The 25,547-nt window shown below is 42.3% G+C and overlaps 1 protein-coding gene across 13 annotated transcripts in view; it reads left to right on the top strand.

The window, feature by feature from the left end:
* The window catches only part of TTBK1 (tau tubulin kinase 1), a 119,921-nt gene that overhangs the window by 46,033 nt on the left and 48,341 nt on the right, over positions 1-25,547 (top strand). For 11 of the 13 annotated variants that reach the window (XM_087774940.1, XM_087774941.1, XM_087774936.1 and 8 more), the window contains 3 exons: positions 15,742-15,807; positions 17,345-17,437; positions 18,170-18,295. In XM_087774940.1, the coding sequence (XP_087631066.1) occupies positions 15,742-15,807; positions 17,345-17,437; positions 18,170-18,295 (285 nt within the window). Of the gene's footprint in view, positions 1-8,196; positions 8,306-11,415; positions 11,482-15,741; positions 15,808-17,344; positions 17,438-18,169; positions 18,296-25,547 lie in introns of those variants that run through there. The other 2 variants (XM_087774943.1, XM_087774944.1) reach the window with 2 other exon arrangements.

The following is a 25,547-nucleotide window of genomic DNA, read 5'->3' as shown; positions in this document are numbered from 1 at the left end:
GTGAGAGCTAAATTCAGAGACTCTATAGTGCAGGATATGGTTGGGGAGTGGGAAGAAAGCAAAGATCAGTGAGCAGATTTTGTGTCTTTAGCAGATGAACACAGCTGGGGGATTTTTCTTCTATTTTTTTCTTCTTTTTTGTAAGTCTTTTAAGTTAGACATTGCAAGCCTATTCTTTTTAGCTGTAGATGGGAGCAGCTCCAAAGGTCATGTCTGCATCTCATTCTTAAAAAGACACATGCTATGTACTACTGGTCTTCCTTGTCAATGCTATTTAGTTTGGGGATATCCCTTCTCCATATTGCCCTTTTCAAAATGCAGCCCCACTCCTTTCCTCTTTCTGCAGTCAGAATTCAACCCCATTACAGATTGAAACTGGCATTTGGTTTTCTGCAAAATTTTCTTCATTGCTTCAGTGAAGCAACTATGTTTAATGTCTGTATTTCAAGACCCATTGTTTGAACACTGTTCTTTTTTACAATTAAAGAAAGTTATTTTTCCAGATGTCTCTTCTTTTGGATCGTCTCTTTTCTTCCTGTCTCCCATGAATTGAAAATTACTTTGCTTTTATTTTGCTACATCCTTAGAGAATACTCCCAGGCCCTGTTTTTGGAAACAGCACTACATCCAGCCTTGACATTTTTCAGAGCAAAAGATTCTTCAGCTGTTCAATCCTTTTGTGTCTCTGCTGCCTGATACCACTGCTGAGTCCCACTTACCGGACTGAGACATTTGCCTGGATAAGCATGGTGTGATTGCTGCCCAAATAATGCACTGAGGATTAGGAAGGAGATGGGGGTGAAGGGCAGTATGAAGACAAGTGAAATGAGATTTTTTCGGTGGGTTTTTTTCTTTTTTTAATTAAGAACTTTATCTTTTATTTCACCAACGAGATTATTTCAAGACAGTAAGGTAGATTATTCTTTCTCCGTTCTCTTTCAGTTCCTTTATCCACGAAGAATACAATTCCCAGATTTATAACATGATCATCCTGAGCCTAGGTTTTTTTGTGATTCGGTTCTGAGGTACAGTACACAAGATAGGTAGGGGAAGGAGCTCACTTTCTCTTTTTCTGGAAGCATGTCTGAATTTTGCTTTCAGTCGTATTCATTTATTAACAGGCGTTTTCTGCTTGGGTAGGTTCTGTGCAGTTTTCTACAGCTTCAGAAATATTGTCATACTTTATGAATAATACCATAAAAAGTATTTGCTGTTTTCACATCCTCTGAAATTCATAACCTCAATCTTGCTTGTAAGCTTTTCAGAAAGACTCTGAATGACTTGCTAGTAATTCAGATAATGGGCCTGGCCTTTAGGATGCTGTGGTTTTGTTTTTTTTTTTTAACTTACCTTTTGCCTTCTTATTCTTGGTCACTTTTCTATTTTGAAAGCACTTTTGATTTTGAGAAAGGGAAAAGCCAGTGATTCTGTGGAGCAAAATCCTCTAGAAAGCTGTGTTGGCACTGATTTTTTATGTATTTATTTTTTTTATGTGCAATTCACTGATGCCAAACAGTATGAATTTTTTTTTTTTAATATGAAAAGGCAAGGAGCTCCTTAGTAGATGGATAGCATAGCCTTTCACTAGAAAGGTCTTATCCTAATTTTCTAGAGATTGATTAAAGCTTTGAGGCGGGATCATTTTTACTCTCCATGATCATTTCCAGTCTCTCATTGAGCATTTGTTCCTCCATCCTCATCTGTTACCACTCTGGCTTTCCAGACCCTCTTTCAAGGGCTACCACAGTAGCTTTTACCTATGGAGCTGTTACTCTGCTAAGCTTTTGATGGGTACTATGTATTTCATTTGTATGTTTTTACAGAGGATAGCTACTTGACAGTTCAACTCAGTTGCTCAGCATTTGTAAAGTTATAGGCCACTTGGCTTAACTAAATCCAAATTTATTCTGAATCTGAATTTATTCTGTGCTTCTAGGAAAACAAAACTGATCTACCTTATATGGGATGCTAATATTAGCACAAATGCTACTCTTTGGAGTAAAGCTGTTATTGCACAGATTTGCTTTCATGGGAGCAGTCTCAGCCCTCTACCACTTGCCCCTTGCCAGATGTTGCAAAATCTCCTGGATAACAGTCTGTAGGAACTCACATTGCACTATACAGACAGGAGATGGTTGGAGCCAGAAGGTGTGTAAGGAAGCATCAGCAACAATTTTTAGCAATCAGGGGAACTCACCTGTTCTCAACAGTCTCATTACTTGATATTTCTCTGAGGGTTGTAGAAGTCAGTCTTTGATAGTTACTGCTTTGGACAGGTAGAGTAGATGTGCATCAGTCATGTAGCCATGTGGTGTCCATTGTGTGCTGAGAACTGCTTAGGGCCTGGCCGAAGGCTGTTACTTTGGCTACCATCAGCATTTCTGGCATTTGGATCAGAGTCAACATCCTGGCTCGCAAGAGGGACTCTGGCTATTGTGATAAACAGGACAGACTCCTAGTGCAGAAAAATTTCATCTTTCCAGAGGGTTTTGTTTTCAAACACACGTAAGTACAGGGAAATGAAGGAAAAGACAGGCAGCTTGACAAAACGGCTAGAGGACATGCTGATTCCTTTACTGCTTCTCCCTGTCCCCCCAAGCCCCACTCTCTCCTGCTTTAAAGGTAGCAAATACTGGTTAAGATCTGTGATCTGTATTCAGCAGGGTATGTTTGACCTGGCATTTCCCGTTTCTCAAGGGAACACTGTCAGTGATAATTCACAAAGTGTTCCTGGTCCATTACGCTTAGTGACATCTTTTGGTGCTCAATACTTACGTATTTACTGAAACAAAGGGTGGAAAAATTACTTAGTCACAGTAAACAGGGCCATCTCCAGGGCTGTGAGACTCCTGAGGTCCCTTTTCTAGGGAATATGTCTTAATTTTGTGCAAAGCTGTAAAGCTTCAGTGAGAGAGACTGCAGTACGCCTTCTCCCATTCTGCCTGTGGCTTAAATACGTGATGTTTGTGGTAGTCTGCTGTCAGGTGAGAATGCAGGAACTCCTGTAGGAGAGGAGGTTATTAAACCTGAAACTTCCAAACTTCGGGTAAATGATCCAATGTTGGAGAGAAGAAACTGTGCTCCTGTTCAGTGTTGTCCTTTTTTTGTGACTCTGAACCTTCATTTTGTGTGTTTCTGGTTCTGCTCAATGCTCACCAAAAAACTCCTGGATTGCTTCACCCTGCCATATTGCCTCTCCAGGCAGATACAAGAGTTATTCAAGCCTGCTATGAGTACCAGGGCTTGCAATTGCAAGGCTTCCTTCAGTTGCCTAAAGAAGGCTTCATCTACTTTTTCTTCTTGATCAGGCAGTCAGTAGCAGATGCTTACCATTACGTTACCTGTGTTAGTTGGTGCTGATCAAGTTGGTGCTGATCACTTACCCATCAGTAGTCTCATCACCTGCTCCAAGGAGAGCTTCATACATTCAAGCCACTCCTGTGCAAATGCACCTCCTTGCCTTCCCAGTCCTTCTTTCCATTCATTGCAGCACTCAAGCCATGCGAGCTGTCCCACCAAGTCTCTGTAATCCCAGTGGAATCATAGTTTTGCAACAGCACATGGACCACTAACTCCTCCTGTTTGTTTCACATATGTAGGTGTTTGTGGACAGGCACTTGAGGTGGGCCACCAGTTTTGCTGCTTCCCAGGGGAGGCATTAGAGCTTCTATCATCCTCTCCCACGACACTTCCTCAGAGCCTCTGTTCTTCCATTTCTCTTCAGGTTATGGTAATCCTCTCTCACTGTACCTGCTTTGAGCCCTCCTCACTAGGTTAGCAAGCCTAGATGCAAAGCCTTAGCAAAGATGCTCTTGCCACTCTGTCAGATGGGTTGTTTCTTTCACCAACAGTCCTTTTTCCTCGAAGAGGGACCCATGATCATAGAAGCCAAAGCCCTGTCTTTGATAGCTAGGTGTTGACTTGCAGGATGCATCCACTTCTACCTAAGTCTTTCCTACTCACTGGCCCTGGACAGCACCTAGGCCCCCATGCCCCCAGATCTGTAGTCACTCTTAGTATACTCAAGGTCACCCATAGAAAACTGGGTACTTTTGGTGCTCCCGTGAATGAGCAGCAAGGGTTAATAGTCAGAGAGCCACACAAACCTTGGCAATCTGTCCTTATCATCCCATATCCAGGCCCCCAACAAGCCACAAAGCTCTTGAGACATCAAGTCAGGCCAGTAGATGGGGCTTCCATTTCCTGCAGGAAGGAGTCTTCAGTGACCATCCTCGCCTTTGCTTCTTGGTGTGGACATGTGGTTCAGGCTTAGCTGGCTCCCCTGGCAGGTCTTGTTCCTCCTCCCCACTTCCCAGGTTATTCAATCTATTCTGCAGCTGCAGATCTGCATGTGGAGCAGGAGCCTCCCTTCTGCTTCTAGCCTCCCTCGTCTTGGGAGTCTCCATCTGTTGCTCCTTTGAGCATAACTGCTAGTTGTCCCTTTTTCCTTGCATTGCAGCGTTCATGATCTTCACTTTCAGAGGCTCCGTGAAGATTCTTTTGGTCTCTTGTTCACCCTCCCTGATGCTACACGGTCTGCTCACCTCCTTTCCCACCTCACCACAGCTCCTTCACCTGGCAACTCCACACCTCAACCAGAGTACTTCTCTTAGAAATGAGCCCAATGTGGATGGCCACATCCTTCCTTTGGGGCTTTTTCCGGGTTGAGGTCTCCAGTGTGCTAAAGACAGTTGCATCAGCCCGTGCTGGGGACCAGGCCCTGTGGGCCATCATCACCATCATTGCATCCTCAGTCAAGCCCATGCTGTCCTGAGCAAAGTTGCTGGGCCCCTTCGCACCCATGTTTTGCTAACTGCTGTCACAACTGCTACAGCTCTCTTAGTTGCCTGTTTACTGTGCTGCTTATAAATGCCATAAGTAGAGGAAAAAAAAAAGCAAAATTTTCATGCTTTTCATGCCAAAGTTTTTGTTAAACATTGAAAATCTCACAGTTAAACTTTGATCTAAAGGAATTCAGGCTCTGAATTTGGCTGATCTCAAAACTTTTTTGTCTCATGATATGACAAATAATGTAACAGGAGAGGGGAAACTGAAAAAACAACGTTGACCGGGTTGTGTCGTAAAGTTCTTGTTGTGTGCAGGTCTTTAAGAGTTTGTTGCCTCTTTAAACAACAACTGTAATTGTCACCACTCAAATGAGAGAGAAACATTGTCTTTTGCAGTGTAATTTCTTGAAGCGTGGACTTTCTCAGGGGCTGTTGGTTTTGAAAATTCAGATGTTCTGTATGGACTAGGTTGCCCTTGTCTGTATGCACAAATGCTGCGGAGAACACTGTTGGTGATAAGCTACTTTGCCTTAGAAAAACTGTAGGCTTTTCCTAATTGCATCCCAGCTAGCCACATTTCTACTGATTTTGTTCTTTAGGACAGTTTCAAGTATTCATTCTGGTGCATGGGGTCTGAACCAACATTATACCTTTTAAAAATTAGTATTGCACTTACCAGATTACACAGAATGCAAGGGGACTGCATCTGCCCAACTGCACGTACCCTACCTGTAGGATATCCAGAAGCACCTTTAGGACTGGACGCAGGTTACCAGATGAGATGCATCGAACCAGTGATGCAATTGTTATGGTCCATATGGAATAGGATGATGAAAGCTACAAAACCTTTGTAGATTTGCATCTACAAATCCAGATGAGATAGCAGTTGATGATGCATAAGATACCACCCATCCACTCTCAAGGAAGGTATTGCAGATCTAAACAGTATTCAGAAGACAGTAATGACAAACTCATGGGAAGAGGGCTCAAAAAGATTGTGATTATAACCTGAGAAAGAAGATGAATAAAAGGAATTATATAAGTGTCTGTAAAATACTATAAAGTCTTGAGAAGCGAATGAGAGCACCTCTGTTCTCTTCGGTTACATAGGAACAAGATATTCAGTGAAACAGGTGATAAATTTAAACCAATAAAGAAATGCATTTATTCATGAGGTATCACTTGCTGCCACAGGTAGTCAGCATGATTGGAAAGAGTAATACAGCACATGTGTGCAGGTCAGAGACTGGTCATAGCAGCAGTGGGACAGAGTGTGCTGTGGTAAAGGTAAGGGCCAGCTATAGAAAATAGGGGGGGGCTATAAACTGGCAGGTGAAATTCTGTATAGATAAAAGGTGACGGTCATGGTGTGTGTTTGGGGCAGGGAGAACAGTTCTCATTTCACATATGTGATAGTGGCCTCTGAGCTGACAGGTATCACTGATAAGTGAGACCATGATGTTCAGGAATAGCTTCATGAAAACATGGGTTTGATACTCAGCAGCTTTCAAGAAGGTGCTCAAACATCAGAAGTCATTGGGAAAGGAATACAGGATAAATCAGAGATCACTCTTGTGATCCTTGGTGAGATGGGGTGGCTTCTCAGAGTTCTCATAGCACACCTGAGAGACAACTTTAGACTGATCTGAGGTGGACTGTTGGCCTTGTTCTCGCCAAGAGCCTTTATCTTTGTGTTGGTCATAGCGTGATGCTAGCAGCAGTTGTGGGGGTATAGGCTATGTCTGCCATGTACTATTAAAAGAGCTCGCTTTAGGGTGCTTTACTTTTTAACCCCTCTCCTCTGAGATTTTTGCAGTGGCTTCGCTTTGTGATTGCACACAGGCAAACTAGCCCAGCAGCAGGAAAATGAGTAAATGTAAAATCTGTCTAGAAGCATTTAAAAATGGAGGTAAAAGAAAGAACTGGTGTTCTCTTCCATATCAATGGTCTTCCTGCAGAACATTTGCACCCCATTTTTGCCTCGTTGAAGAAGAAAATTGGGAAATATATGTAGCTTGGGGGCAGTGTTGTCTTGGACCAATCTGACCTTTGTCCAGACTACTGATATATAGGAAGCAGTTTTTCCTTCCCTTAATACCCAAAGCAATCCCATTGCCTCATCCAAGGCCACTGTCCTTGTTTTTCAAGCTTACGTTCTGAACCCTCCCACACCCCACAATACCTTTTTCTCCATGGGATCTTCCCAGGATTTGTGCTATTTTATGACTTTAGTGGCAAGGAAGCATAGTTTTTTTATATGGTTATGCTGATGTGTTATATACTTGCTTATCAGCACGGGAGTTCCCATCCAAGTGGGTTTGAAGTGGGCAGTAGTTCAAGCCATGTGTTTCTCAGTCATGGAAGGCTTGGAGATCTGCTTAGGAAGAGATGGCTTATGGAGGGTATCTGTTAGTCCAGCTCTAATTAATAAGCCCTTTCAGATGCAGAGGGTACTTTTCTGAGAAACAAGTCTAGTTTTCTTTGTGATACCCCCATGAAAAAGTCCATTTTGGGGTGAATCCCAAGACCTTCTGTAACAAATTTAATGTTACAGGATGCAGAGAGCTTTTTGAGGGATTTAACTATTATTTTCTCTAGATGCAACCTTCTGCCATCGTTCAGATAGAGAGATGAGCAGTTTTATTCACTGTGATGTCCTGGTTGTACAACCCACCTTTGCCATGCAGCAGTATAAGTAGTCAGTTTTGATGCACATCTTAGGACAACAGAGCTAAGCAACTGGGGAATGAATTGAAAAGTTGTTTTAAATTTGTGGAATTATCTTCTATAGAAAGCGCACAAGTCAAAATTTTCATCTTGCATTAATTTTTATAGCAGAGAGGTGGACTAGCAGAACGTGTTTGACATGGAGAACTAAGGCTGAGAAAGAAAATTTGAACTTGGAGGGGAAAATAGTCATAAACATTGTTATACAGATAATACGATCAGCAACATATGCTTGTATAGTGGAGATGTTCTGAGTCATGAAGGTTTTCTGTGCTAATGTAGGTCAGGTTTTGGACAATAACTCCTTGATCATTACTGGTCTTTGTTCAGGTCTGCTAGTTTTGTCACTAGCGTGCAGTACAGAAAGCATTATACTTTTCCTCGGTCTGTGACACCCTGCCTTCAGAAACATATTCCCTGTGGCTCCACAAATATTAATTGAAAGTGGTCGAGTGTTTAGCAGCTTGGTCTTAAGTATTTATTTGAAAACAGAGAAGAGGCTATGTTTTTCCTGGAGCCGCTCTCCCGTTGCAGGATCTGACACGGGGCTGTTATGCTCAGCAAGCATTTTTTTAGCTTAGTCAGCTGCAGCCCATTGATTAGATCTCGATCTCCTCGTGGCTCAGACTGCACTGCAGTAGTTTGCAGTGCCTTGCTGAAGATACTGTACGTGTGCAAGGGCAGCTCTGAGTCGGTGGGCAGAAAGAAGACGATGTAGGCAGGACAGTGCATAGCCTCTTTAGACAAGCATGATGAAGGCTGCAGAAATGTGTCAGCTAATTGAGAAAAAGGTATTTATTTTCCAAATGTCTGTGCATAGTGTTAAAAATAAACTTTGCTGCAGTGAACAAGGTATTAGAAGAGGAGAGTATGGTATGTTTTTCTACTAAGTAGCTTTCACCCAACTGGAAAATGAGCTATTAAATAGCACAAAGGATCTTAACTCCTACATCCTAAGACCCCAAATATTCAAACAGAGAAGTCCAGTAGCTTTTATACTTACTTTGTACTTGAAATATATGTAAAGCTGTAATGTTGTGTAGGAGATGAACATTTTGCAGTAGAATAAACAGATTTGCGGAGCCGTAGTACTCAGAGTACTATATTAGCTTAGGAAGGGATATAATTTTTGTCTCAAACTTTGTATTGTAAAAAGGTAATCAGAGAAAAGGCTGAAAGCACAGCATAGTCACATTGGTTCACACAGAGATGGGGAAAAGGAAAAAAATGGACCTATGTCTTTAAAAATATTGCACATTTAATATATTATAGAAATGCTATTTCTGTGGGAATGGGTTAGTTATAAAACAGATCATCGTGAAAATTACGTAAAGGTTCTTGTTACTTTCATTGTTAGAAGAGCAAATTTGGACTTGAGAAGGAGTTCATGTTCTGGCTTAAAACATTACAACTATAGAAAGCTGGTGCAATTGAAATTAAATGTATGAAAAGCAGACTAGCTGATGGATTTGAAAATCTATTAGCAAGCAGGGACTCTTGTATCTTGTTACAACTAGCTGTTTCTCTGCTTTCCTTCCCTGGAAGCCCTGGTTCAGTGAGGGTGACCTCAGATCGTCTACATCAAGTTGTTGATGGTTTTATTTTATGTCGCAGCTCTCTGGTTAGAACTCTTATGCTGCAGGGGTGAGGGAAAAGGGAGGACAACTCAGGCTCAAATCCCATGTATGCCTGCAGGGAACCGAGATCCCATTTTCCATTTCCGAGTGCCTTTACTGCCAAGCTGCAGGGGGGGGATACGGTACGTCGGAATCTGTCGTTCCTTCTGGTCGATGCTGTTACACTTGAAGCTCTGATTACTCTTCCCACTGGACTACAGAGAGAGGAACAGAAAACTGTTACTGTGTCCGGTGGTGAGGCAACAGGGGCTTCACTCCCTGGGCAAGTGAATGTTGAGTTGGATTGCAGGTCAAGTCTCCCCTCCATCAGGTAAGTGCATTTGCTGCCAGGTTGCAGAGTGCCTGTCATACACTTCCTCTCTCTGGGTAATAAATATTCAATTATTCTGTGCAAAAGGGATCCTCTCCAACATGGATCTTCTTAGACTTGCATCTCGGAGCACCTGTGGCTTAGGGGTGGGAGTGTACTCTGGAAGGAAGGAGGTGTGGTTTTCACGTCTGTCCAAAGGGATGGAGAGATTTGAACTTTGCTCTGCTGCATCTCAGTGCCTGCCACAACTGTCTTTTGTCTTCTTCCTTTTGGTAGAAAAGGACCGTGTTCTCCATCTGACTCCAGAAAAGCATTATAAGCTGTAAATCCCAAGTGAGATGTGACTAACATTCTACAACGCTCTCCAAAACATTTCCATTTCAGTGGTTCCTCTGCTCTGTGTTACAGTGCATGAAAAACTTGTCTTTCTTACTTAGTGCTCCCCATGCTTTCCATGGGGATGTTCTGTGCTACTTGTTCCCCTATGGGACCATGCATGTAAGAAACAAGAAGCCAAAATTCTCTTGTTAAAAATCGAATGATAATTGAATAATAGGATTACAGCTGGAATAAGCTTTTGATAAAAAAATGTTCATTCTTAGCCCTGTTTCTAATGTGAGAAAGGCATCCTCATCTCCAGCGCAAGTTCTGGCGCAGGAATCGCATGATGAGACGGTTAGTGCATGCTATTCAGAAAGACAAAATTATTACCTTGGTCTTTTCTGATGTTAAAATCCATTGGAAATTTTGAATTCTCCTAAAGTAAAGAAGGGAAGATAGCATTTTAACTCATCTCCTGTGGGTCTTTCGCTTTGGAAAGAATAGTAGGAGACTATTAAGTAACTTTCTCAAAACTAAATTTCATGCAAAATCTATGGAATTCTTAGAACTTGCACATGTTTGGGGAAGAGGAATACTGAGACTCAAATGAGAAACTCCATTGGGTTGATTGCTTTTGATTAGTTGATTTCTGTTGGAATAAGTATCTCTCAGTTGAGGTCTTTCCTCAGTTTACTGAATTGAGTTTTAAGGTTATATAATATAACATTAGCTCTTGCCTCTGATCAGGGTGGCCCTCATGTTTCCATACTGTGCCATTCACATCTTCAGATACAGTGACTGCTCAGGTGGCCTAAAAGCAGCACTGACTTTCATTCTGCTCTCTTTCAAACCACCATGCTGCATCCCACCCCAGACAGCAGAGACCCCGCTGTTTCTAGGTGGAGCACTGCAGCAGTCGTCAGGGAAGGGGAAGATGCCTGAAGTTGGCAGCTGTGAAACCTGTAAAGTTGGCAAGCCAGTCACTGTATGGAGACTGCTGTTGAGAAAGCAAGGTGGTAGTTGCAGAAAAAGCCAAATATCTTGGGTGGGAACCCATGACAATTCAAACGGGGAAGGGGACATCTCTGTTCGGTTTTAGAAACTTATGTGCTAACGTTTCACCCAGAACTTGCTCTGGGTGAAAAGAGCAAGAGATGAGAAAGAGCAAATCCCCTTGCTGGTTATTAGATCAGTTTGATTGTGGGAGGAAGGGTGGTGTAAGTATCAGATAATTTTAGGAAGGAAAATCACGGCAGAACCATACAACTGACCTGTGGTTAGGCTATATGCATCTCTGCTCTCAACTTTGTTTTTTATACTATTAGGTGTGATATGTGAGCAAGGGGAAGTTAGTCTCTAGAGGGACCCCTCTCACCACTTTACAGAGCACTCACAAACCACACAGGCTCACTCAACGCTTTGTGTCTAAATGAAACTAAATACAGCATGAGCCAACAGCCCTGGGAAGGATGCTGGGAGATGGCAACAGCTAAACAAGAGACCCAGGTTTCTGGAGGGATACGATATTGAATTGTTTTTTAATTCATTTCTGTTTAATTTTTTTCTTATTTTGTTGTTTTTTATCATGTTTTTCTTTGGGTTTCTCTCTGTTTTACAGTTCTTTTGGGCTCTTCTTTTGAGGCTGTGTTTGATGCGTTGGCTTCCCATCCGCTGCTCGTAACCATCTCTGCTATGAGTTGTGAGTGAGCCATCACCATGCTTCTGGGTTTTCATTTTGTTTTGTGCTTTTGTTATATATGGAAGTCCGAATTACACCTGGTTTTCTTTTTTCCCTCATGATATGTTTGTTTTTTGGCAGGATCGTGACAGCTACCTAAATGTGATGCAGAGGCCTAGAACACTTGGGATTCTGCCTGAGGGGCTGGCAGACATTTGGGTGGTGCCAGAGACTGTGATTTTATCACTTCTGTGGCTTCAGAGGCAGGGGGAGGGGAGTTCTCTCATCTTAATGTTTTTGGCTCCAGCTTCCTCTATTCATTTCTGATTCCCCATTGGGATAAAATATGCTGCTGTCATTAATGATTCTACAAAGTGCTGCTGTTTAAATTAGCAAGTCAAAACGCACATAAGAGGTGTAGAATTTGTCTCCACAGAAGAGGTGGAGATGCATATCCCTGCGTCTCTCCCATGAGCCTAACTGATGGAAGCAGGAGATTCCTAGAAGTCACAGAGATACTTCCTTTTAGTTCATGTAAAGCTTCCTTTCACTTTTCCTTCTTATCACAATTTTTCCAACAAGTCATTTCAATCCAAGATATATCTCGGAGTGCTTCCCATGATCTGTGGCATTTCCTCTCTCCCCTTACCACCTTCTCTTCGATCTGCACTAACTTTCTTTTCATTTTCTTACTGCTGGAAATCCTTTTCCCGTTACCAGGAGAGGTGGGTTAATGATCCTAGATGACAGCAGGCCTGCCAGGGGCAAAGGTGGTGGATCTCATGAGGTGTTTGCACAGGCTTCCAGAAAGTTGGGGAGGAACCAGCGGTCATGTTCCATGAGAGTACCACAGGCATAAGAAACAGCAGGAGGAAAGTAGTGGCATCCAAATACAAGTTTTTAGGAAGGAAGCTGGAAACCGGGACATTCAAAATATCAATCTAGGGACCAGTGAGGCAGGAGGAAAAATTTTAATCTCTATGTGTGAATGTGGTGTAAGAAGCAGGGATTGAGAATAATGAGGAAATACGAGCACTCCTGAAATAAAGGGAGCATATACAGGAAAGACAGACGTCATGTGAATCATAAGGGAGACACTGTTGGCACTTAAAATACAAGTGATCATGAGTGTTTGAACTGGAGAACGATGAAAAGCTGATGGGTGCAAAAGAGCACAGTTTGAAACAATGCATCCACTTCGTACAGGATTTTGTTACCCAATTCTGTCTTTGTCTGTGAGGTAGTGTACATTGCTAATATACTGAAAGGAACACAGAGTATAATTTTTGCTCTGTGGTAGTGATCTAATGCATTCTCCCAAGCTAAAACTCATTTTAAACCAAGCTTCTAACACAATGCAATATATTTCATATCTCTGTCATCTCCCTGACAGCTCTGTGTAATAAATTACTTTACCTTTGTGCTAGACACAATCTTAATGCAGGAAGAGATGTACTTTACCCCGAGTAACATTTTTGATAGTAATACTGATGTGGAAAAATTAAAAAATAAATCATGTATGGTTTAAAATTGTATTTCAGCTTGCTAGCTTATTACCTTTTTATCATTTTGGGGATTCAAATCAGTTGCGTTATATATGATTCCGTAGTCTGAAGCTCCTAACTGTTACAATTTCAGTTCTGTGTCAAGTGTGGACCGGTCTAGGCAGCAAGGATGCTTTATCCAGGCGGTTTTCCACTGCTGGGCAATGCAGTGGTGGGATGAAATTTATTAACTGGAAGAAATGAAGTGTGTAAAGAAATCATCTGGAAAATTAATGTTGATAAATTCGGAAGAAAAGTCAATAACAGTTGGGTATACAGCATGTGCTACAATAAATGTTCAGGCAGGAGCTGTTTGTTTGGATGAAAAACAAGGTATCTCCACAGCCATGGAAATATTTGATTGCAATGATTAGTCACTCAGTCAAAAGGCGTGACTAATTGCCTTGTGACTAGCAGGGCAGTCAAATACGGTTAAAAGAGGTGAAACCTTTATGAGAAAAAGATGCTGTTAACACAGTTAGCATCTGCCCGTTTTGTTCAAAGCTCTAAACGTCCTGTCAAAACAATTGCAAAGTCTTGCTCGGTTGCAGTGCTCTCCCTTCACTGGGGTACCACATGAGAGAGGACTGGGGAGCGAGTCCTTTGGTTCAGCCACAGGACTGGCTTGGTGAACTGTTTCATGTTGGCTGTGGGACAGATGCACAATTAAAAGACGGCTGGGCTTTTCGTTTGCTTCTGAAAGAGGAGGGGAATACATGTGCAAACTGCCTAGAGTCCGTTTCAGAATAGATCTAATTAAAGACTGCAAAGATAGCTTGTCTGCCAGAAATAGTAAGTATTGATCTAAAAAGATTTTCAGAGACATTGCCAGCCATACTGAAACCAGCACATGTGATACTTGGTTCAGTACATACACAGTTGATAACTGAAGACATTGAAGTAGGGAAAGAATATGAAAGACAAACTGCCATGGACTGCAAACATTGAACAATATTTGTTCTGAAACCATTACCGGTTACACACTACAATTGTTCACAATACGCTCTTGTTTTATGGCTCATGAAAAGTATCCAAACACACTAGCTTCCACTCATAATGGAAAAGAGGAATGTCCTCTTGCTTTTGACTATGTAGAGGACACTTACAGTGATGGCTGATTCCAACAGATGTATGCCAGTGGCCAGTATTCTGCTTTTCAGGAACTCACATCAGTGAATTCGCTGGAGTTCTGCAAAAATATTTTGCAGTCATTTGTCAGTGGGAATCCTAAACGTATGCTCCGGGAGGAATGAAGTACATGATCATGAATATAATATCTTGACTATTACCTGCTGGTAAATAAGGGAAATTAAATTCCCTGCTTATAGTTCAAGCTGGTATACCGCAAGATTAAATGCTGCATTAAGTGCATGGGATATGCATATGGGTTCTCCTTGTGGAGTATTTGCTTAACGTAAAGGAGTTGTTAGATAGACTTGTAGCTTTTTTACTTGGAGTCACTATAACTTAAGAGCTGCATTATACGCCATATAGGTGTGTGTTAGTGGCACGGTGTTGGTGAACTTGTTTAAAAAAAACATTTGAAATTTTATTCTTTCTGAGAGTATTGAAACTCAGAGCAACTTCCCTGTACCCAGAAGGAAGCAATTGAATTGTACATATTTAAACTGACAGAAGGGTCCCCTAGAATAAAAGTGCAGAGTTTTAGGCTTAGTTCTGAAAGCATGGGCACAGCTGAAAGAACAAACATGAATCAACTGACCTAACCGGGACAAGTTACCCAATTAGAGTTGTTATTAATGTGCTCAAATTTCTGCAAGAGTAGGATCTTAATTACGAGTATGTTTAGTTCTTTGCCCAAGCGTAGCCTTAAGATGGAAGATGTCTGGGCCTGAACCTGGTTTTGCCACATGCATTTTGAAAGCACTGCTGTTGTGCCTGGTGCTTCTAGCTAAACTGAAAGGATTTGGTGGATGTCATTATTTAAATGCAATTATTTTGGAACAATGACATCTTCAGTAAGTGAGCTCACATGGTCTGATGTTCTTGTGGAGGCAGCAGTGGAAAGAGTTGGAAGTGTTGCTCAGGCCCCAGAACAGAAAAAGCCTTCAGCTCGGAGGAATAGTCACAGGAGGTCTGCCTTCTTCCCAAGGCCACTATATCAAGCCTTCACTTCCCGAGGACATGAAGAACAAGAGAATCAGAGAAAGAGAAAATAAAGATACATGGTTTAGGATATACAGGGAAGAATCTGGAAAAAAGCAAGAACTGTGAAAGTCAGAGGTTCTTAATTTGTTTAAGTCTTACAGAGGATATTGACAAGCAGTGTCAGCAAACACATATGGTCATCTGCCCTGTGCCAGAGTAGGGGATCCCCGTTCTTGTCCTGACCAGGCTGCCCTCAGGCTTTGCGTAGCTCGTTATTCATGACTCTGTTTTGCACTTGCACTTCTTTACTAGCTTTTCTCTTGACCTGGAGTTTGAAAAGGAAAATATGATATTGGATAATATTCTTAGCTCTATGTCTAGACTATTACTATTCTAACTTATCACTGTAACTGCCTTGCTCTCTCTGTAAAATAAGCTTTTCTAGAAATGCAGAATTGGAGAATGCTGTCTGTTTAGCTGGCTGCTAGAGCAGATGAAGGCTGTAAGAGTTTTGTATCCCATGGGTACATACGAAATAACATTATAGACAAGAAGTTCTCAGGAGTTAGCTGCGCAGGGGATTTAGTAACCTGCTCCGTCTCTGAGATTTTCTGTTGTCTTCCTTCAGCCTCGCAATGTTGCTGGTTTTCGAGGAACGGTCCGCTATGCTTCGGTGAATGCACACAAAAACCGAGTGAGTATTTTTGGGTTATAAGGAATTAACAGCAAGGTTATTTCTCCTCAGAAACCTGTTTTCAGGAGCGGAGGAGTAAGAGGCATGAGTTCTGGTTTGTTACCTACAGAAGTTAGTATATCAGATGAATTCCATTAGGTGGTCAAGGCTGTTGACTGTAAAATCAAAATTATGATTCAGTTATTGGATCATCTCTAGTTGGCAGCCTTAAAAATTGTAATCATTGCATTATCAGACACTTTTTAAGGGAAAAAAAAAAAACAACAAAAAACCACACTAAAGTTGAAATCGAGTTAAGTGCCAGGCTGCTTGCTGCTAGTTTCTTACAGAACTTGGCTGTGAATTACTAAGTGCCAGGTCCCCATATCCATTCTCCACCTGGAATTTTTAGTATTAATATTATGCCATGAGCTGAAGAGCCACCTAGTGAAAGCTAGGTTTATTTTTCCCTGAAAAGAGCCATTATTTACATAGTGTCTGGCCTGTTTCATTCTAAATGCTTCCAGAAGTCTCATCCAACATTGTTCTCAAAACACTCGTTTGTCCTATTTCAGTAATGTTCCTGTGTAGACAGTAAACCGTAAGTCCTCTGGTTCTGCTGCTAAGTGCTTGCCAGATGGAAACTATCAGCCCTCCTGCATTACCTCCAGGTTTCTGGCCTTATTTGGGATGAGCCTGTAGGATGACCTGTGACATATGAGGAAGTTCCAAGTTTTTTTAGGGAAAGAAGTTATTGTCTGCAGGTGGGAAGTGTGATGCGGGGAGGGCAGTTGAATGCCATCATGAATTCATTCTGTTTCCTGGGAGACACTGAGAAACCTGAGGTGTCATTTTTGGAAGAGCTGAATAGTGCCAGCTGTAGCTGGCATCAGCTGAAGGTATATTTAGACACAAAAATTGCTGTATAATGCATGCTATTCTGAGAAATCATGTTCTAGACATTGGATGTTGAGCACCAAAAATTGCTTCATGTTCTTTGACAATTTCAGCCTTAATCCCCATGTTTCAATTTCCCGTTTCCTAGCCCAGGAGGAGAGTGGTATGTGGAAATGTTATAAATTTGTAAATTGTTGTGGTGCTTGATGATGAGTGTTTTGCAAAAGCCCTTGAGTAAATGCTGTCTTGTGAAAAGAGTTTGAATGATATTTAGCTTAAAAATGATAATAAAAAAGACTTTCTGCACACAGGGTTGGTTTTTTTTTCTTAATCTAGGTTATTCCACATCCCATTAATAAATATTCCACTCCTGTATACATAGAGTCCTATGGAAAACTTGTGCTTTGTTGTATAGATAAAAAACTCTTTGCTAATATATTCACAAAAAGGAAAACAAATGAGGTTATTCAGGCAACTGTATTGACATTGCCAAGTTTAATAAATGCTTGATTTTGCATCTTTAATCTTTAATCTGGCTTCTTTAATAATTGAATGGGAAGTATGACTTCTCTTTGTGCTTTTTAAAATGAGGTAGCTCATCTGGAGAGCACACCTGGACTACTGAGCTTTCCTCCTCAGTCTTCGTCTCTCTTTTCTCCAGGAGATGGGTAGACATGATGATCTGTGGTCCCTCTTTTACATGTTGGTGGAGTTTGCAGTTGGTCAGCTTCCATGGCGAAAGATCAAAGATAAGGTAGGAAACCTAGTGTCTGTGCTTAAGATAGGGTACTACATTTTTCTTATTATGACTCTTATTATTCCTTCTGCAGCTCAGTGCAGCTTTTTGCTGAGGTAAAGCCAGAGCCTGCTTTTCATCAGATCTTGCTGCAAGATGCTAACCTGCTTTTGTGTGTTCTGACGCACAATGTGGAGCTTGTCTTATTTGGAGTAGCTAGACATTTTCTTATGCACATTGTTAATCATATTTGATCAAGTGACTTTGACTGTGTTCTTGCAAAGCAAACAACAAAAGTGGAAAGGCTTAGCTGTCCTTTTGACAAATAAACAGAGCCTTTAGAAAGGTGGGAGGATAACTCTTCGCCATGCCAAACAAGCCAAATGGGAATTGCAACTGGAAAGTTAAACAGAATAAAGCTAACTGTTCATGTTGTCTTGGAAATACTTTGTGCTAGAGAATAAAATCCCTGGAAAGAAATAGATCACCTGTGCAGAAGGCTCTGCTAAAGGGACAGCTTCTGAAGAGTGTTTCCGACTCAAGATTTCCCTTTGACCTTTGCCTGCAGTGATCAACCTTGCTTTGTTAGGGATACCAAACAGGAGGAGTCTGTAGACACAGTGTTAGGTCTAAGAAGAGGCCGTGTTCCAGGAATGATAAGACTAGATGGTATTCCAAGAATGATAACACTGTATGAATATGAAGCAATATAAGAGATTCTTGGCTCTGAGATATTTTCTTTTTTTCCAGGAGCAGGTTGGCATGATAAAAGAAAAGTATGAACACCGAATGCTGCTAAAACACATGCCTTCAGAGTTCCACCTTTTTCTGGATCATATTGCAAGCCTAGACTACTTCACCAAGCCAGACTATCAGGTAGGAGCCTTTCTTTATTACCAATCTGATGCATGGCACTCTGGACTGGCATTTGGATTTTCTAACATTTCCATGCACGTGTTCATACCTGGCTGAGGAATACCTTTTCTAGAAGCAGGAGAAAAAGGTTGGACTGTACAGTTCTTCAACATCTCAAAAGTTTTTTCTACTCCTTCCACAACCCTGTGCAAAATAATCCTGTAGTCCAGACCAGAAAGCTCTTTCCAAGCAACAAAGTACTTTTGGCTTTCATTAAAACACAAAAGTTTTGAGATACTCCAAAAGTGATGGAATTCTAGCACGGCTTGCCAAAGTCTGAAAAGAGCCTATGCCAACAGCTCAACAGTGCACACCAACCCCTTTGTCTTCTTTCAGACTCATATGGGCCTTAGCTATTATTATCTCTTTCTTGAATATTCATCTTATTTTTTTCCTTCCATTCGCTGTTTGCTATCAGCATATACGTGATCACTTACAGTAGCTCAACTAACACAATATAACTGAGGCAACTTGATTCTGTGTCCCTTTTTAATCACAATGGTTTTATCTGTACATTAAAGCCAGAGTGATGAAAACAACATTCTATTAGCAGATCTGTGCAGTCTTATATGAGTGCCTGCTCCTGTTGATAGTGCATCAAATGAGTGGGAAAATGGTAGGAGGGTGTTCCAGCAAACTCTCTCCAACAGTGCTTTTTGTATTTTAGCCACGTACGTGTTGCAGCATAGCAACCACAACTTTTTAAAAAAGAAAAAAAAAGGCAAATACTTTCTGGATAGTACAGTGGAAAAATAACATTTGCCACTAAGATGGAAGGCTGTAGAGGGATGGAGGTGGACTGAGGAGATGCTGAGGGAGCTGAATTTGTTTAGCCTGGAGAAGAAAAGTCAAAGAGGGGATCTGATTGCTGTCTTCCACTGCCTCAAGGGTGGTTGTGGGGAGAATAAAGGTAGACTTTTCTCAGATGCAGCAAGGGAAATTGTGACTAAATCTAGGGGGAAAAAAGTCAGAATGAGGCTTCTTAAGTACAGAACAGGTACCTAGAAAAGCTGTGGAATTCCCATCCTTGGGGATTTCTGAAAGTCGACTGGATGAGGAATCTGATCTGACTTTGCAGTTAGCCCTGGTTTGAGCAGATGGTTGGATGAGAGATCTCCAAAGCTCCTTTTGAACCTACGTCCTCCTATATTCTGTTCTAGTTTAAAATAATTGTGTCCTAACAATACTGAAAAGCCATCCTTGAGATGGAAATGGAAGGAGACGTTTCCAGACAATTTTAGTGCAGTACAAATCACGAGCAGCTCTTTCACAGTAGGGGATTTGTCTGAAGCTGTGAATTGCCTCTTTGCCTTCAGTTTTTTGCAGGTGCATCTCGGGAAGAAGCCTCCAAAAGGGAACTCCCCACAAAAGTCTGGCACCTGCAGCTTGCCACCAAACACTGATCCTTCTAGCTTGACTTGGAGGCCTGTTCCAGCCAGCAAGTTCTCCAAACATCTCAGCTCCAGAGATGTCTTTATATTGATTTATCTGGATTTATTACTGTGAAAGATTAAAAAGTATTTCAGATGGCATCTGAATTTGTCACCAGTACCAGACTCTCAGGCAAATTAAGAAAATTGGGGAAATATGTCTACTAATATATAAAGTCATGGTTTATTTAAAAAATGGAATGACAAGATTAGAAATAAGGAAACAGAACAAAACATATATGAATCTAACTTGAAGTTACAGTTCACCATTTCCCTTCTTAGCTCTTTAATATATTTCAGTTTAAGATGTATGCTAATCACCAGGTGAGGATTATGACTCTGAATGCTGTCCTGTAGCTGGACAGGTTTGGTGTTTCATATAGCTACCGAGCTCTAGTCGACCTCCAAGTTCTCCTCTTTGAGAGAAATTACAATGAAAGGACAGCTTCACTGGGCTGGAGAAAAGGCTTGTCTGGCCTAGTAGTATGCCTCCAACAGTGTTGGCTGTAGGAAGATTATGAAAGAATGAGCATTCAGTGACATTTCCCCAGAAGACTCTCAAAGCTCGAGCATCAAGGATCTTTGAGGCTCAAGAATCTCCTAAACCAAAAATGACCTGTATTTCATAGCCCTCAATGAATTTGTCTTCCATGAACTTGTCCAGTCTACTCCTGAATTCATGTAAAATTTTAGCATCCACCATGTGACAGGGAGGCACCACAGCTTAAGTCTTGCTGTGCAAGAACTACTTTCTTCTGCTTGTTCTAAACTTGCCACCCGCCAGCCTTATTTAATGCCCCTTACATCTCGGACGTAACTGTGAGCACTGGTCCCTAGCCCCTTTCCAGCTTCCCAGCCACACAGAATCTTACAGACCTCCATGGCATTGCTCTTCAGTTACTCTCTTGCCCAGACTGAAGGATCCTAGTCTACTTACTTGCTTTTTGCCCGGAAGGAAACCTTTCCACACTTTTGGTTTGTGTCCTCCTCTGAACCTTGTCCAATTTTACCTTTGTGAGGTGGGGACTTGCCAGCATTGCATGTTCAAGATGTATGTAGCCCATGAAGTGATAAACTGCAGTTACGATGTTCTATTCCATTCCTAAGACTTTCTAATATTCCATCTGTTTTATTCAGTGGCAATGCAGTTTTGATTGCTCCCATCTCCGTGTACCAAGTAAAGCTTTGGCTTCTTTTGCAGTAGCATGAAGTTTTTGTAAAATCCTTCCTCTCCCACCTCCATCATTTTGAAGTGGGGAATGATACATAAACGCTGCATGTGAGCATCCAATAATAAGATCATTCTGACTGCTCCCTCCTCCCTCACTGTCTGAATTCTGATGTATTATCTCTCTAACTTCTTCTGATGTATGTCTTCTGGCTTTGCAGGATGCTGGATATCATAGGATGCTTTTGGCTTTAGAAAGAAGCCAGACATGAATGTAAGAAGAGCCATACTGGGTCAGCCCCTCCTTTCTTGCTCCTTTCTAAATGGGGACAGACAATAGGGGACTGGCCACTGCTGCTGTCCCCCTTGCTCCCAGTGGTCCATGCCCTGAAGTTTGCAATCTTTTTCTTCAGCTCTGCCACCATCAACATCTGGAGCTGTCCATCTAAGCAGATATGCTAGTTTGAAGGACGGGAAAGGGAGAGGGGTGAAATACACCTATAGCCCTCACCACCATTGTGCCGTACACCTTAACTGTTGCATGAAGGAAAAAGCAACTGCATCTGCTCTCTTCAGACTTGTTTTATCACTGTCACAGGAAAAAAGTTTTAGGAGTGGAAGCAATGACACCATGACTTCCTTCCACCCCCATCCCTTCTTCTCCATATTGTTGTTTAAAAAAAAAAAACGAACAGACAAAAAAACCCCAATCTTCTCCAAACACTCAGAGCCGTATTTCTCTCTCTCTCTCTGTCCACCCCCTAGCCTGGCTTACAGGTTTTTCTGTCTTTGTGTGAATTCTCTCTTCTCTGTCTCCTAGTTTTGCAATTCTCCTACTCACATCCTTGCCCCTATGTGATTGGTTTTTTCTTTTTTGCACTTGTTAGCTGCCATGATTTATCTCGTTTGCCTCAATTAAGTAATCGCACTACTGTCTTTTCCTCTACCAGCTCTGACTGGGAAGATGATAATCCTCCTTTAACATTGCTAACACTCCAGACTACAGCTGACGCTCTGCAACATCCAAGTAGTCACCTGCCTTGGGGGGAAAAGGGAATTACTCCATCGTGCGTCTGCAGCAGGTTCACTCTTACTTAGCCAGTGATATTAGCTGGGCCTGGAAGCTGATGGCATGGTGAGCCCGTTCTTCCTGGACCTACTCTCCATGGCGGTAAACGTTGCCAAGATCATACTTGGTCACAGACTGTGGCTCTAGGTCCATGGGAAGTTTCTAGTTCTTAGCTATTGACATCTATGCCCCAAGGCCAGGCCATCAAAAAGTGTTTGTCAGTAGTCATCTGCCTTCCCTTGCCATTTTAGATCCTCCTAAGCATAATTCATGCTGAGTGGCGATTTTATCACAATTCTGAGCCCCAGAGATCATGTCAGAAGACAGAGATATCATGCTGTAACTGAAGACTAAGCGTGACTGGAGACCACTACTCTCTGATGGATAGATGGCACAAGTTTTGCCTAGGCATAGGTGAAGAAAATGATGGTAGAATAAAATAGAGTTGAGCTGTCACGTGATGGATCTCACTTACACCTTGTGGTTTTGCACTTCTTGGGCTCATGGCCTCTGACTTTAGGCCTGTCCCTTTAATGGATCATTGTCAGTATTGGTTCGTGGTTAGGATCAAATTTTTAGCACTTTCACAGCAGGAGGATGCAGGCATTAGAGCAACATTTTGGGGTTTTCTGACTCATTTGACAGCAAGAGAGACATGCCTTTTCCCTGCCATAGTGAAGACAGGATGTGAGAAAGGTGCATGAAAATCTTTTCTACTACAGTTGCATGCTGGCTCCAACTGGTAGAGGGATAGTGTCAGGTATGGTTGGGGAAGTGGCTGGCTTCTATCCCCAAAAATCCGTCTTTTTGCAATGAGTATCAGAAAAGGAAACACCTTGTGGTCCTGGAAGGTTATTGAAATTGGGGTGCCTTTGCCTGGGAGCCCATCAGATTCCCTCAGCTGGTGGATTGTGAATTGTATTTCATCCAGGAAAAAGCGATCACCACCTGTGATTGTATAAGAGAATAGCTCTCTTGTACATATCTAGAGCAGATGTGAGAAGGTAAGAGCTTTGTACACAGACCTCTTCCTTTCAGATCCGGTCAATATCAGATACTGTAAGAGCATTTGGGAAGGACTCCCTGTGGATAATCAGTGCCAGTTTGAGCTCTCTCATACTGGCCAAGTTATTGGAAGTCTTCCATCATATGCTTAGTGTTTTCTCCCCAGGCATCCCTCTAGAGCTTACAAACACATATCAGGAGCATTCCCTTGTCAAAAGCGGACCCCTGCCACGTAAGATGTGTGCCTAATATTTATTCTTCAATACTGTGTTGGGGATTACAGTGCAGATTAGAAACTTGAGCAAGAGCAACTTGCCATGCCTGAAGTTTGCACTGAAAGATTCCGTCTTCCTAGATGAGCCCTGAAGAATTCAAAGCTGGAGCATCAGGACAATCCATAACTGTTCTGGGACCTTTTTCACCTGATATTTCAGGATTGACTGTGATTCATTTCCTGAACCTTGGCCAGGAGAAAGCATTTGACAAGATGTATCATGGCAGTTTAATGGGTAATTTCTGCACAATTGGCTTCTCTCCCATTCTCTGAGGCATGAGCCCAAAACATGGTATGCTACTACAAAATGTGCAATTAAGCTTTATGTCCCTATGGCCATTAACATCTTTAATAGAGAAACATGGTGGGCCTCTTCTTTATCCCACTAGTGGTTTTGATACTGAAAGTGTTGGAGTTGCACATTGTCTGCTGGAAGTTGACAGGCTCCGATGTGACATGGTCTAGACCTGGCACGTGGCCTGACAAGCCATGCCCTCACCAGCCTATATCTACTGAGTCATGAGTCGGTGTCCAGTGCTAGGGGAGGAAAGGTACCACAAGGGTTCCCTAGTTCCCATTGCTGTGCCTGTCCAGGTACATGAAAGATTAGAAGGGGACTCGGAAGAGCCAGCATGGATTTATCCAGGACAGAGCATACCTGACCAACCTGACCAGCCTTCTGGGAGGAGGTGACTTCTCTATGGGTGCGGAGAGAGCAGTGAACGTTATCCACCTTGACTTTACACAGTCTCTCATAATATCTTCGTAGCCAGATTGGAAAGAGATGGTTTGAATAAGTGGACCACAAGGTTGGTGGTAAATTGTGCGGATTTCTGGGTGTCAGAGGGTTGTAATCCGCAGTGCAAAGTTCAGTTGGTTGCTAGCAGCTAGTGGTATCTCTCAGGGAACAGTACTGGAGCTAATGGTGTTCAGTGTCTTTCTTAAAGACCTGGATGATGGGACAGGGGGACAGAGCACACTCTCAGCCAGTTCACAGAAGATACCAATTTGGGAGAAGCAGGTGATATGCTGAAGGGTAGTACTGATACTCAGAGAGACCTTGATGGTCTTACAGGAACCTCATGAGGTTCAGCGAAGGCAAGTACAAAGTCCTGCACTTGGGATGGAACAAACACGTGGAACATTACAGGCTGGGGATCAACTAACTGGCTAGGGAGGAGCTCTGCTTCTGCAGACCTGTATGTCTTAGTGGTGACCACGAAACAGTAGTGTGTCCTTGTGACGAAGCAAGCTAACTGCATGTTGGGCTGTATTAGGAGGAGCATAGCCAGCAGCATAAGGGAAGTGATTATTCCCTTCTGTTAGGCGCTTGTTAAATCACATCGGGAAAGCTGTGTCCAGTACAAGAAAGATGCAAACTGGAGTGAGCCCAGCGGAAGGCCACCAAGATGACTGGGAGCTAGAGCATGTGCCATAAGGGGAGAGGCTGAGAGAAGTGGGTTTCTTTGACCTTAAGAAGGGAAGAATCAAAGCAGATCCTGGTTTTGCCTTCTGCTACCCTTAGGGAAGACTGAACTAGACTCTTCTGAGGTGCGCAGATGAGATGCAATTGACACAATCCGGAACAAAGGAAATTGCAGTTATCTGCACGGGAAGAAGTTATTTCCAGAACAATGTCAAACAGTAGTGGGATCTTCATCCTTGGAGATAGTCAGAACATAACTTGACGGGGCATTGAGCAAGTTGATCTGACTTTGAAACTGGATCTGACTTGAAGGTAAGCCCTGCTTTGAGTTGGGGGTGGACTAGGTGATTGCCTGAGTTCCCTTGCAACTTAAAGATCTTTTGAATTCCAACCCTCTGCATCTGTAGCACCTCCTGCCTTGCTGTGCTCCTTATCTGACATCCTGTGTAACTGAGGGATCTCTTGTCATCTTCCTCCTGGCTCTGCCAAGTTAGCTGTTCTTGGGGCCAGCAGAAGGAAACTCAGTATGGGAGGCTTGCAGTGACTGTGGAAACTCTTCTGGTCCCTAATAATATTGTGTCTGCAGGCAGAGGATCCCTAGACAGGATCCAGTAACTCTTTGCATGACTTCTGGGAGCAGTGGTTGTTGTTGGGACTGTTCTGTGCGGTTTCCCACTCCACTTTCCCCCTTGTAAAACTTCATGTATACTTCATCAGACATATAAAGGGTTCAGAGAAAGCTGAGAAGGTTCAACTAGGCCATGGAATAGCTTGAGAATAATGGCAGCTGAGGATACTACTATTCTTCAGCCTGCAAAAGAGACCCTACAGGGAATACAGT

The sequence above is a fragment of the Nipponia nippon genome, unplaced genomic scaffold (assembly GCF_047370975.1).
Source record: "Nipponia nippon isolate SJK-2023a ecotype South Korea unplaced genomic scaffold, ASM4737097v1 scaffold_4, whole genome shotgun sequence".
In the NCBI taxonomy this organism is placed as follows: domain Eukaryota; kingdom Metazoa; phylum Chordata; class Aves; order Pelecaniformes; family Threskiornithidae; genus Nipponia; species Nipponia nippon.
This window is presented reverse-complemented; position numbering and strand designations above follow the sequence as displayed.